We start from the raw sequence: 14,318 nt of genomic DNA, 5'->3' as shown, positions 1-14,318 counted from the left end.
CCCTGTGCTGAGGCAGAACCAAGTGTTAGGCTATAGATATTCAGGCCTGTCTGCAAAGGCCTATACTTTAAGAATGTAGGTGTATTCTTATCACTTAGCTAGTTATAGAGATTTAAAGAAGGAATGAAAGATCACTGTCTGTGGAATGGCCTTCTCTTACTGTGACAGGCTAAGGCCTTCAGCCAGTACAGTGGTGTGACGTGATCTGGGTCGGGGTCAGTGCAGTGCCAGATCCAACGGGGACACAGATCTCAGTCGAGGTCTCTGAAGTGCCCAGCACAATGGAGGCAGCGGTTTGAGTCGCAGTCGTGCTCTGCCTGGCACAAGGGGGGCGTGATCTCAGTCCAGGTCTCAGTTTTACCTGGCACAACAGTGGGTTTTGATCTCACCTGGGGTCTCTGCAGCGCCTGGAAGAACAGGGCCCAGATCTCAGTTGAGGTCTCTGCAGCAGCTGTCAGAACAGGGCCATGCTCAGTACGATAAGAGCCCTGATCTCAGTCACACACCTGGAGAGAAAAGTGGGACGATTTTTCAAGCATTAGATATCAGTATTTCAGAACTGAGGAGAAAATGGGGCACAAAGTAAATATTTGCCAATATAAGAGAGAAGCACCAACATCTGGGAGATTGTGTGTCACCATTTAACAGTTGAAGAGAAAAGATGGGAAATTTGAGGGGATTATACAAGGTTATTGAATCAACAACAGAATGGGAGGGATTCTTCTTGCCCCACACTCACATGGTCGGCAGGGAGCCCTGGGTGATGTCTTTTCACAGGGGAAAGGAGGGGGCTGGAGTCACAAAGTCACTATCAGTGGGGAGGGGCTGGCAGTGGGGTCTGGGAATGTGACTAGCAAGCGGGGGGGGGGGGGCTGCTGGGTTGGGCAGGGGGGGGGAGGGGAAGTAGCTGGGAGGGGAAACCTGGGGCTGGGCCATCTCCATGGGGGACACTTGCTCCTCCCTCCCCTTCCTGGCCCTTCCCAGGCCCCGTTGCCAGCAGAGAGTGGCCCCCCCAGCGCAGCCCAGAGGTGTCCCTGTCTCAGGACCCCCAGCCTCTGCCCATTCACCCTCTGCCCAGCTCAGGAATCCCTCGGGGGAACCATTTCCCACCCGCACAAGGACAAATCCCTGCAGGTGGAAATGGGGGGAAACCCCCAAACCTGAGACCTGAACTGGCCACTGGCGAAGGGGAGAGAAAATGGGGCACAATCGGGGGGGGGGACAGGGAACTTCTCAGGGGTTGGGGAAGGGGGGTCACCCTGGGCGCTGCTCGTGGCTCTCTAGGGAGAAAGGGGGCAGGACGGGGGAGGAGGGGGGTCCCCACGGGAGGGGGCAGCGGTAAATCCGAGGGGATCTCAGCCCCCCCCTTTCTCTCCCCGCTCCTCGGGGGGCACCTGCCCCCCCCCGGCCAGGTCCGGGCTGCACCGACATTTCCCGCCCGCCCGCCCCGGTCTCACCCCCCAGCTCCGCCCGGCCCCACGCAGGGACCCCACGGTTAATGAAGGGCTCTCCCGCCGCGATCTGCGCATGCCCAGAGCTCCAACGGCACCAACCGTTCTCCGGCCCGGGAGAGGCTCCAACGGCCCCGCGCGAGCCAGGCAGAGCCAACGCTCGTTCGCAGCCCGGCTCCGGCTCCGGTTCCCCCGCCGACGTCACTTCCGTTCCAGGGAGAGTCAGGAACTACATCTCCCAGCCTGCCCCGCGGCCACTTCCGCCCTCTCCAGCCCAGGGTTCCAGCAGCTGTTACTGCGCATGCTCCGTGCGAGCCCCGCTGGGGGCGGGAGAACAAAGCCGCTGCTGCTGCCGCCTCCGCGTGAGCCGGGCCCGGGCTGAGCCGCTGCTGCTCCCCGGGGGGGGAGGGTTCTCCAGCTGGGCCCCGCCCCCCGGGCAGCCCCGGGCTCTGCCCGCCCCAGCCCCGCCCGGAGCCCCCGGGGAGTGAGAGACCCCGGGGGGGCGGGCACGTGACTCTGCCCCGGGGAACCCGGGAGAAGCCTCGGAGCCGCCTCGGCCCCAGCGGAGCCGCAGCAGGATTCGCCCCCGCTGGGATGGGGCCCGGCAGGGGCGGAGCTTTCTCCAGCTGGGCCCCGCCCCGGGCTCTGCCGAGGCTCCCGGTGACGGAGCCCGGGGGGCGGGGCAGGTCCCGGCTCTGCGCGGTGCCCCCCCCCATCGCTGCCCCCCCCGGGGGCCCGGAGCTGCTGCAGCGCTGAGGCCGGGAGGATCCTTCCCGCGGCGAGTCTGAGCCGCCCCCCCCCCCCCGGCTCTGCGGTGCCCGGTACCGGGGGGGTGAAGCGGGTCCCCCCGCCCGGTGCCCCCGTCCCCGCCCGGGCGGGGCGGGGCCGCCGCGGGAGACCCCGGAACGGGGCGGTGACCCCGGCTCCCAGCCCGGGGCAGGGCGCTAGGGGAGGGGAGGGGACGGGAGAGGGGGGGAGGGGAAATTGGGGGGGGGGCAGGTTCCCAGATCTCTGACCCCCCCCCCGGCACACTCACTGCAGCCTCCCTGCCCAGGGTCACTTCCCTGTGACCGAGGTGAGGAGCAGAGAGAGGAAGAACCAGCCCCGGACTCTCCCTGTTCCCCCTGCGGCAGGAGTGCGCTGCCCTGGGGGCAGGGGCAGGGGGACCCCCCCAAGGGGGGCTCCTTTGGGTCTGGTCTGGTCCAGGGTTTGATTCACACCCTGGTGCTGGGAGGGCTTCAAAATGTCTTGGTTGGTTCCTGCTGCTGGGGGGAGCACAAGGGGGAAAGGAGGGGCCAGGGGCCAGGTCTGTGCTGCACTGTGGGGACTGAGCATGTTCCCAGCCTGGCAGAATCTACAATCTCTGTCTGCAGGGAAAGGGCCTGGGGGAATCGTGATGTGAAATGAACTGAAGCCTGTTCTGAAACCTCCACAACTGCCCTTCTCGCCCTGCCAGGCTGCAGAATGACGCCCACCTCTCGCTCCAGCTCGTCCCAGCCTCCCATGGGACAGGAGAAATGGCTGCAGTGGAGCCAGCTCAGGTAGGGGTTATTGGGGGGTTGCTGGTGGGTTCCTGCTGGAGGGAGAGGGGCAGGAAATACTGAAGAGGTGGCAACTTCTGGGGAGTTAGGGCTGGAGGGGGGCAGGGAATACCCTGGGTGAGGATAGGGAGTGGGGACAGTGTGAGACAAACCCTCTGGGACTTGTTAACATGGGCCTAGATCCTCAGAACAAACACTTGGGTGTTGGGGGAGAAAATTCCCTAATTTGTGAAACAGGAAACAGACAAAGCAACTCCCTGGGCAGGGCTGGGAAAACTGACCAGGTTTCCAGGACTGAACCCTCAGCCTGCTAGCCAGGGGCTGGTGTGACATGGAAAGGGGGCACCCAGCAGGGAGGTGTAGGGAAGATGTCCCGGCCCCTCACATCCAGCTGCTGGCAGTGGGGAGGGTGTTGGGTTCTCTACCATGGGGCTGTGCCTGGACCCTACTGGGGACTCCATCTCCTGTATCAGCCTCTGGCTAGTAGGTCTGTGGTGGATCTGCTGGGAGAGACAAGGGGCTCTCACTTCGTCCCCTCACCCAGATGTCTCCTGGCTGCTCTCAGCAGTGTGGGGATAGGACTCTGCTGACTCTCTCAGAGCTTCCATTTGATTGGCTCCTTTCCTCCCTGAATAGTGGGGCTGTGAGTGGGGCAGCAGGTACTGAGTGTTGGGCTCTTGCTCTTTCAGGGGCCGGTGACCTTCGAGGAGGTGGCTGTGTATTTCACCAGGGAAGAGGGGGCTCTGCTAGACCCCACTCAGAGAGCCCTCTACAGGGAGGTCATGCAGGAGAACTGTGAGAATGTGACCTCGCTGGGTAAGGGTTCCTGTCCCCTTGGTTTTTAGAAAGAGAAATGCAGCGTTAAGGTTCATGCCACTCCCCTAATGCCACCTCTGCTCTGCCCTGTTTCAGCATCACCCCGACATGCCAGAGACACCCACACTAGCCCTCTCCCCTCCCCTGTTACAGAGCGCTCTGGGAACAGAGCAGTACAGCAGAATGTCTAACATGTTCTTCTCTTTGCTAAGATAATATTCGGGTTCAACTCAATCATAGCAAACAGAAGCTTCCTCCCCCTGGCCTGCTCTCCAGTACTGAACCTCCTGCACCCAGGCCATCTGAGAGTTGCACAGTGTTACTACCCCCTTGCCCTCAACCTGAGTTTTCCTTTTGAGTCACTGCCTTCACTTACCCCTCACTAAGCCCCACAGATCACTCGAACATATGCCACCAGGGTGCTGACAACCCCCATGGCAAGAACACACCCTTGGGCACCTTTGCTGACCAAGCCTACAACACTCAGCACGGAAATGAGGCAGAATTGCCCCCCAAGTTTCACATGCACCTCTCTGCATAGCACAGGCACAGCTCTGCCCAGCTGCTGCAACCAATCCCTCCATCAGCCAGTCACAGCTACAGCTGGCCCAGTGCACACAGCTACAGCTGGCCCAGTGCACACAGCTACAGCTGGCCCAGTGCACACAGCTACAGCTGGCCCAGTGCACACAGCTACAGCTGGCCCAGTGCACACAGCTGGAGGCATGCGGATAGGTGCTGAGATTCACACCTGTGAGCACAGCACAGACAATGTCTTAGTCTTTCCTCGGGTCGATTATAGGTTCATAGATTTTAAGGCCAGATGTGACTATTAGGTCGTCTACTCTGACATCCTTTATACCACAGACCATAGAATTCATCCCGTTACTGCTGCATTGAGCTGAATACCTGAGTCCCTTTGGCAGTTGGTTAACCTTTGCACGGCCCACACAGAACCATTCTCACTGGTTCTGGCTAGCTACAGGGTTAAGGGTTGGGGGAAAGTTTACATTAACTTTTCCTGGTCTGCAGAGGTTTAAGTTTACTCACCGTCCATATGGTGCAAGGCAGGAGACAGCACTGGGCAACCTTAACTCTGCATTAATGTAGCTTATGAGCATTTAGTTTCCTGTTTTAAAAAATGGATGCTTTTGCCACTATAGCTGTATCTGTAATTGAGCTTTGGCCAGCAGAGCCATGTTGGATGGTGTGCGTGTGTGCACTTTTTCACAGCCTTAAACAATAGAGCTGGACTGGCAAAGCTTTTAAGAGCTACCTAAGACCTACCTAACTAGTTCCTCGACAGACACCTGACACGCCACCTTTAGGTGAACGAATATGCGTGTACCTGGTGGGAATCCAAACCCTGCGCCCGGCACCCCCTTGGGTGGGGCACCCGTACGGCCCCCCCTAAAGGCCGGTCCTGGGTGGGGAGCAGAATTGATCCCCTCCACTGTCCCCTGTGGGGAAGAGTTTGGGGGGGGGTTCAGTCCCTGATTTTTATTTTCTGTCTCTCCAGCACTTACTTGGGTTTGCTCTCTGCCTTTCCATCCCCAATTCTGAGATTTCTCCTCTCTTCTAGCAGGTGATGGGGTGGTGAGGGAGAGCGAGGAGCAGAATCCTCACCAGGAAGATGCTGAGCTCGCCGAAGCGCATGGGGAATTACTGCGAAGAGCCAAAGGGAGCGTGTCCAGCCCCCGTGAGCAGGGAAAAGCTGGTGAAAATTACCACAGACCAGAGAGAGAGCAGGGAAACCACTCAGAGGAGAGAGTGGATGAACCCATTAATTGTCAGGGAACTCACAGGGACCTCAAGGAAACTACGTCCCAGGAGAAAATCCTCACGGAAAAGTGAGAGACTACGTGTAGTGAGTGTGGGAAAAACTTCCATTACCGCTCAGCCCGTATTTGACATGAGATAATCCACACGAAAGAGACACCTTACAAATGCTGTGAGTGTGGGAAAAGCTTCAATCGTACCTCAGCCCTTAGTAGGCATCAGCGAATACACAGAGGAGACAAACCCTATGAATGCCGTGAGTGCGGGAAAAGCTTCACTCAGAGATATACCCTTAACTCTCATCAGAGAATCCACACAGAAGAGCGACCCTACGAATGCTGCAAGTGCGGGAAAAGCTTCACTCAGAGATCAGCCCTTATCTCTCATCAGACAACGCACACGGGAGAGCGACCCTACGAATGCTGTGAGTGCGGGAAAAACTTCACCCGAAGCTCAAACCTTACTAGGCATCAGAGGGTCCACACAAGAGAGAGACCTTATGAATGCCATGAGTGCGGGAAAAGTTTCAGTCACTTCTCCTCCCTTATCTCTCACCAGAGAGTCCACACAGGAGAGAGACCCCATGAATGTTGCGAGTGTGGAAAAAGCTTCTCTCGGAGCTCAAACCTTACTATGCATCAGAGGATCCACACAGGAGAGAGACCCTATGAATGCAGTGAGTGCGGGAAAAGCTTCACTCATAGCTCAGGCCTTTCTAAACATCAGAGAATCCGTAAAGGAGATAAGCTTCATAAAAACCTTCTCTAGAGCTGTCAGGAGATTTTTTTCTTTAATTCTTTTGACAGTTCCCAGGTAGTGAGTGTTAAGGCTGTTTGCATCTTTTGCACATTGTAGTCCCTCAGCTCCCACACATGAGTTGCCCACTTTTGAAGCTCGCCCATCTTTGGGGTGGATCCTGTGGTCCTTTGTATCAACTCCATTGTCCTGCGAGTCATAGGAGTGGGTGTCTTTTCTACCAGGAATGTCATCACCCCAGGTGGGGGAGATGGGGGGTGTCTTCAACCAGCTACGTTGAGATAAAATCTACCTGGGTCTCATCACTGTGGTTGCCGTGGAGTTAGCTAGCTTGAGTTCACTTTCCTGATGTAATAAGACAGCTATTCTTGCAGTAAAGACATGGGCTATGGATAGTCAGTGGGGTTATCTAGCACATTTCCTCCTGATCTGACCTAATCACCATCACATTTCCTTGTCTAAACAAACCTGGAGATTCACATTTGTACTCCTCCTGCCAGTGCAAAGTTATTGTTAGAGACGTCAAGTTCCTCTTTGAGGACAGATTTCCTCATTCCCAGTTGTTCTCACATTACACTGGATTGTGCAGAACAGCAGTTATTTTGTTGACTTTTTTCTCATTTAAAATATATTTAAATATGAAGAAGAGCTGGAGCAGTGTCAGGGAAATAAGGGTCATTTTAGGCTCTGTGACACTGGAAGGAGATGGGGCGACTCAGACATTCCATCCTTCCCCATCACCCCAGAACTGTTACCTTGTGCCTGAGCCATGCACAGTTCACCCCTTCGTATTCCTTCGCTTCCCAGCGTGTCTGGTGGGGTCATGTTCTTGCCTGTCCATGCTTGGGAATGGTGCTTGTACACGTCTTTGATCCTAAATCAGAGTCAGTCTGGCAGGAGATGAAAGTGTCAGACTTGGAAGGGGATTTCAAATGGCTTCCAAGCACTGTTCAAATCCCCTTTTCCCTCAATGGCAAAGCCGCTTCTGGGAAGGTCGGCTGTTTTCCTGTAAATAACACTAATGAGAAAGGTATCAGAGGGGTAGCCGTGTTAGTCTGGATCTGTAAAAGCAGCAAAGAATCCTGTGGCACCTTATAGACTATCAGACTTTTGGAGCATGAGCTTTCGTGGGTGAATACCCACTTCGTCGGATGCATGAGAAAGCGCTGGGTGAAGCAGGTTTCACTGGATCATGGGAGAACCTCTCATCCTGATTCTGAGACATCAGATGTAACCTAGTCTGGAATTTCACTTTAAATTAAAATGAAAGTGTCTTCTACCTCTCTGTGATATGGGTTTTCTATCTTTCATGAAGGCTCCTTGCTCATATAACTGCATGTTAGTTTTGTTTGACAGAATGTAGCTCAGATTTTTGGGGAAATTTCAGACAAATTACCATGTTTTTACTTCAGGTTTGTTTTCCCCCCCTATCCCTGCATGATGACATGGAGAAAATTCAAATGCAGTTCAGTCAACAGGAGAGAATACTCCAAGCTGTTGGACATATTATCAGAGAAACAGTCTTATGTTTAAATCTCCACTCTGAAAAGGTGAACAGCAGCAGACCCCAAATGGGTGCAACTGACCGAAGTAAGTGCACATGGTCACAGGGTAGTTCAGTTGTTTAAGTCAATATTGTCTCAGATGATCCAGGGATAGAATTCCACAGCAAGTGATTCAGAACTAGGAAAACGCCCAGGTATTTGGTTCCCAAGGTATTTGTGACCCAGTCCCTACAGGAGGTTACTCCTGAAGAGATCTCCTAGTTAATCCCAACATTTTGGGAAATGCTGTCTGTGATGAGGTGCATCCACCCTGCACTGGCACTGCTAGGGTTAACTGCGCCATGTGGGTTGAAGAGGCCACACCCCCTCACCCTCTCTGGGCATGTTCTGACTGGAGACGGAGTATAAACGGGAGCAGCTCAGCCTGGGTGGACTGGGGAGAACCAAACCTATGTTGTTGGCACAGGGTGTCGGGGGGGGGGGGGGTAGAGCCCAGGGCGGGGGTGGCAGGGGGCGGTGGGGGGGGGGGGAAGCCCAGGGCTCGGTTAGCAGGCACGTCTGCCGGGGGACCCCAGGGCTGAGGTGGGGGCAGCCAAAATTTTTTTTGCTTGGAATGGCAAAAAACCTAGAGCCGGCCCTGCCTCCACTCACCGTGAGGTAGGTATGAGCGGATCATTATTATCCCTACTTGAAAGAGGGAGAAGCTAAGGCTGAGAAAGGAGAATTGACTTGTCTTGGGTCACACACCCAGCCAGTGGCAGAGTTGGGAATAGGACCTAAGAGCCCTGATTTTCAAACTAACCATCGGATCTTGAATTTCAGACAGTGAATGACCTGAATAAAGTGCTCTGATGAGCTCCAGACCAACAACAGTGACAGTAATTATTCAGCAAGTATTTGAGGAGAACTGCAACGATAGATTTGTGAACTGCTCAGAGACCATTAATGCAGAGAAGCAGCAAAATTCATCAAAAATAGAACTGGTTCTGACTTATTTCCTTGTTCTTAAGAGAGAACACCAAGGACCAGAATCTCCTCCCTGTCAATAACCCCATGCTCAGCCAATCGGGGTAGAGACTGAGGATGGGAGGCTGAGGGTTCTCACCAGCGAGCCCAAAGGATGGCCCAGGTCACTGATGGGATCACTGCCCAAGCACTATTTCAGCCCCATATTTTTGGGTGGACCTCCCACAGTGGGAGCTGCAGAACACTCCCCCGCAACACACACACGCACACCCTCCTGGTGTTGGGAGGGGAACAGGTAAAAGGACAAAGGAAGCAAGAGAAAAAGAGGAGGGAGGAAGAGGGGAAGCAAAAAGAACAAACCCGAATGGCCCCAGTAATTCTAAGGGACAAAATCCCAGGTGCAGAATAAAGTTCTGCCTCCTTAAGCTCGTGTTTTCCATGCCTAGAATTCAACTGTCACCAGATGGATCAGATTGAACAGGTTTCAAACCTCCAGGTGCCTCTTACCTTGTAAACAGGGACGGCTGTTTTCTAGTAAAATCACGAAAAGGGAAGGAGAAAACTCGAAAGAGGTTCCTCCTGGTGCTCACACCCGAATACTCTCTCAGTCCTCAGAGAGAGACCTGGAGAAGGAGACTTGCTGAAGCAAAGCCACAGGGGTCTCTGAGGTTTCCCTGGCCTCTCGCCCCTGTCCTGCCTGGCTGATGTCAGCATCTCTCTGTGAGGTCACCAAATCTGACCAATTGGCTGAGGTCCTGCAAAAGGCCTTTGTGATGTCACTGCCGCACCCCTCCCTTGCTGGGCTAATGTCCTGCCCCTGGACAGGCACTTTGCAGGTTTGAGCTACTCCCTGTGGATCACCCCACTCAAGGAGCGTTCGTTCTAGGCAGCAAGCCGGCTAGACAGGAAAACATCAGATGCTGCTCCCAGTGCTACACTCAGTTTTTCAGAAATTAGTTGACTTTATGGCCAGAAGAGACCATTAGAGCATCTAATCTGACCCCCTGCATATCACAGGCCTCCTGTAGGACACAAGAGCTACTTTTGAGGCAAACACATTCCAGAAAGGCATCTAGTCTTCATGAAATGACATCAAGAGATGGAGAATCCACCAGTTTCCTTGGTAGCTTGTTCCTGTGATGAATCATCCTCACTGTTGAATATTTGTGCCTTAGTTGTAATATGAATTTGTCTCTCTTCACCTTCCAGCCATTGGGTCTTCTTATGCCTTTCTCTGCTAGATTAAAGAGCCCTTAAATACCCAATCTTTTCTCTCCATTAAGGCACTTCAATGAAGTCACCTTTCAATCTTCTTTTGATAAGCTAATCAGGTTGAGCTCTTTCAATAGCTCACCAGAAGGTATTTTTTCTAGTCCTCAGAACATTAGGTGGCTCTTTGCTGCCCCAGCTCCAATTTCACAACATCTTTTTCAAATGAGGACACCGAAACTGGAGGCAGTATTCCAGTATCAGTCTCACTGATGCTGTGTCACCTCCTGTGATGTTATTGACATAATCTGTAACTGTATAGATCACCATTGTGACCACTGTTCTATATTTGCAGCCAATATTGTAGAAAGGTTGTTGTGTAAGGGGTCTATGGAGAGGTTCTGATTGGCTGATTATAACGATGCTATCTCTAGATGTGTATCATTTTTTTGTAGTTCACATTATGAATATTGGCTCTATGCTGCCTGTATTTCAAACTTGTGCTCTGCTTCAGGGAATGATCCCTTTGTTTAATTGATGAAAACAAAAACTAGACACTTAGAGGATTAGAACTGATTTCAGCTGATGGACAGGTTTGCTAGGTTTTTATGCATTTGGACAGCAAAATGCTGAGTGTTCACATTCATTTCAAACATCCTCGTATGGTGGAGCTCCTGAACATAATGGAGAATGAAAATGAAATTTTTTCTTTTTTTTTAAGAGGGCACCTGGGTTTGAACAAAGGACCACTTGATCTGCAATCAAACACTCTACCACTGAGCTATACCCCCATTACAACAGGAGTATGGAATTGTGATCTCCAGGACTTTGAAGGACAGACCCTGCTTCATCGAGCTCCTTTGCCATTCCCAGACCACAGGTGGTTTTAAAAATGGGGTTTGATTAAACTTCTTAAATGTGGTAAACACCACAGCTTGCACACCCACCAATATAGCTTCTCCCCATGACAGAGCTGCCACCTCCTGGGGAAGTGGATTGACTACACCAACAGGAAAACTTTCCCCCCTCAGCATGGAGCAGTGGTTCTCAAGCTGTGGGTCAGGACTGCAAAGTGGGTCATGACCCTGTTTTAATGGGGTCACCAGGGCTGGCATTAGACTTGTTGGGTCCTGGGGCTGAAGCCAAAAGTCTGAGCCCCCCACCCCCCAGGGCTGAATCCCTCAGGCTTTGGTTTTGCCCTCCCCCCCACTGGGGCTCAGTCTTTGGCACTCTCCCCTGCCCCCCCAAGTGGAGGGGCTTGGTCCCTCTTTCCAGGGCTACGTATTAAGTTATTTTGGCAGAAGGAGGTTGCAGTGAAAGGACGTTTGAGAAACCCTGGCATAGAGCCTCTCCATTACTGAGCTGCAGCAGCATAGACTCACTGTTTGAAACATTGACCTGGCCTTAGCCTCTGAATATGTCTAGGCTTGGCTCCCTATGGCACTGTTGTGATCAGACCCTGAAAGTACAGCCATGGAGACACCACGCACCAGCCTTGCCTAGCTGGCAAGGATCAGACCTTCACAGAAAGACACCCAGGGTTTTCTAGCCCAGCTACCTAAGGCCTCAGCCACAACCAACTTAACAGAGGGGCCTTTCTACACTCTGGTTCTGTTCTCACTGAAGGGTCATTACAAATTGCTCAGACCAGCTTCCCCAGCACACTCACTGCTGTGCAGCTCTGTAAGTGTGGCCATGGCTGAACAGCCAGAGTTCCTGCCCATTTCCCTACTGGCTGGAGCATGATTAGAGTGTGTTTGTGGTTAATGATGTTGCTGTAGATTGTTCATTCCCTGCCTTGGCAATTCAGACAGTCCCTTTTCCCATTGTATTGCCAGCACCTCTGGGAGTCCAATAACAGAGGCAGGTTTTCTCTGGGCATTGAGATTTTTGAGGGCGTTGGTGGCTCCTTTCTTTCCTTACCCTGGAGAAACTCAGCTTTTTATTCCATCCTTGATGACTCATGGAATAACAGCAGCAGCATGAAGAGGAGAGTGAATATCTCACTGCCAGGGGGAAGGTGGACGCATTCCCTGTGTCTGACCATTGCCATTGCAGGAGAGAAGGTTTCAATGGAATCGAATGCCCTGGCTCAGACAATAGACACAGGGAGGTTTTGCTGTTCATGGATCTGTGCAAAGGAAATTGTGAAAATGAGGAGGGATATGAAATGCCCACGTGGTGGTGCCTAAGGCAAAAGGGAACCCTAGAGGATTAGAATAGGATAAGTTCTCAAGCAACATGTTTCTTACTTTGCCCATCTGTTAGTTTTGATTATTATCGATGGAAAGATTTTGCCATTGGGTTGTGTTTACACAGAAATTGACATTTACCAACAAATATATAATTCTTCCAAGCCTGCTGGTGGTGAGTTTAGAGAGACACACTCACTCTTCCCACCCATCATGCCAGGCCTCTGCTCTCCAGAATGTCAACTTCCCACAGAGCTGGGAGCCTTCCCTCCTCTCCCCCCAGACCACTGCCCCACCCCAACTCCTGGGGTCCCCTCCCAACACTGTCCAACTCCCCCACTAGCAGGATCCCTTCTTATTCCTTTCATTTCCTGCCTCCCCTCTGAACAGAAGCTTTGCATTGTTCCCACACTGGGAATTGAACCCAGGCCGCCTTGGTGAAAACCAGGACTCCAGATCACGAGACCATATGGAACTTGTATAGTCAATAGCACATTTACACCCAACAATTCAAAGTAGCCATTCAAAAAAACTTCAAAATCAGACTTCAAAGAGAAATTGCAGAGTTACAATTGATTTGCAAACTTAACACCATTAATTTGATCTTGAATAAGGACTGGGAGTAGCTGGCTCACGACAAAAGCAATTTTCCCTCTCTTGGTATTGACACCTCCCCATCAATTATGGGGAGAGGACCACATCCACCCTGACTGAATTAGCCTTCAACACTGGTTCTCCCCTTGTACGGTAACTCCCGTCACTTCATGTTCCAATCTATATTTATGCCTCTATCTGCAATTTTCACTCCATGCATCTGAAGAAGTGGGCTTTTTACCCACGAACGCTTATGCCCAAATAAATCTGTTAGTCCTTAAGGTGCCACTGGACTCCTCATTGCTTTCAATTCTAAGCTGATCTTAACCCTTTCAGTACCCTTACAAACTCAGATGCTTCTCACCACAGGCTGGCTGGTGGCTTTTCAGCCAGGCTCTCCCCTTTCATCAGCGCTTCAGTTGCTTGGTGTGGGGGTCTCTGTAGATGTAGGTGACAGAGAGAGATAAAGCCTGGCGAATGTGTCTCCTTTTATCATGTCCTTTCCTCCCTCATGGCTTTGCCCCCCTCCCCCCTTCAGAGTCAGGTGAGCATCACTGCGTCTCTCCAAGCAAGTCTGAGCAATTCCCCTGGGGTGTCCTCATGCAGGTGAGTCATTGCATTGTAGCTCCCTTGCTGGACAATGGCTGTCGATGGGTTGTTTCCTTGCTGTTGCCACAGGGGAGCTAATATTTGGCTGACTCCCCCACCTTACAGCACAGTGACAACCACACTGCACAATTCTCATAACTTCCTATGCATGAATGGTCTACATCTATGGGTAGAGAAGTGACTTTCAGCAGATCATATCCTTTCCCTGATACGTTACAAGTCATGCTCTATATGTAAGATCACGATAATATGAAAATGAGGATTATGGGGGTTACAGCCGCTCCCCCAAAGGTATAGAATGTCACATGAGATTCTATGTTCATTTGTTCTGTAACAGCATTACAGAGATCCAGTGATTGACCAATGGCATTTCCAAGTGCTAAAATAACAAGCGATGTCGGTCTCTCATTGGCCATCAGCGATTGAAGATGTGGTTTAATGAGCCGGAGCTTCAAGGCGAGGGTGGCTCTGTCCACTGCCTTCCGTTGCGCTGCTGGGCCCCAAGTCCCTGGTGGCCAATATGTGATGCTGGGAGAAGAGAGTGGGGTGGCAAGTGGTGGCAGGACTTTTGCCACCAGGGTCTAGCTGCCCAACTTCCTCCTGGTACTGCTGGCCCCCCATTGCCTTCAGGTAACCCAGGAACTAAGGCAGGAATAGGGCGAGGAAGCGAGTAAAGCCAAGCAAGGAAGGCAAAAGTGAATCTTGTCTTCATGGGCCGCTCGCAATGATGTCCTTTTTCTGTGCCACAGCTGACAACAACATCCCAGACAGAAAAGCAGGAGGCCAAAAAGAAACCGAGCAGCTGCTGAAGTAGTTCAGTTGGGAGCGTGCTAGACTAACAGGCTCTTCTATCCCCCTTTGTGCACAGGTGGGATGTTTTCTGAAAGTGCAGCAGTTCCT

At 52.4% G+C, this 14,318-nt stretch overlaps 1 protein-coding gene across 1 annotated transcript in view; it reads left to right on the top strand.

The window, feature by feature from the left end:
* LOC120381455 (zinc finger protein 271-like) overlaps positions 1-6,337 on the top strand; it is a gene marked incomplete at both ends in the record, with an annotated part of 75,324 nt that extends 68,987 nt beyond the window's left edge. Inside the window, one exon of the mRNA XM_039499658.1 lies at positions 5,860-6,337. Coding sequence (XP_039355592.1) covers positions 5,860-6,337 — 478 coding nt within the window. The remainder of the gene's footprint in view (positions 1-5,859) is intronic.
* Between the last annotated feature and the right edge of the window lie 7,981 nt (positions 6,338-14,318).

The sequence above is a fragment of the Mauremys reevesii genome, linkage group 14, assembly GCF_016161935.1.
Source record: "Mauremys reevesii isolate NIE-2019 linkage group 14, ASM1616193v1, whole genome shotgun sequence".
Classification (NCBI taxonomy): domain Eukaryota; kingdom Metazoa; phylum Chordata; order Testudines; family Geoemydidae; genus Mauremys; species Mauremys reevesii.
Note: the sequence above shows the minus strand (reverse complement) of the source record. Positions and strands in the feature narration are given on the sequence as shown.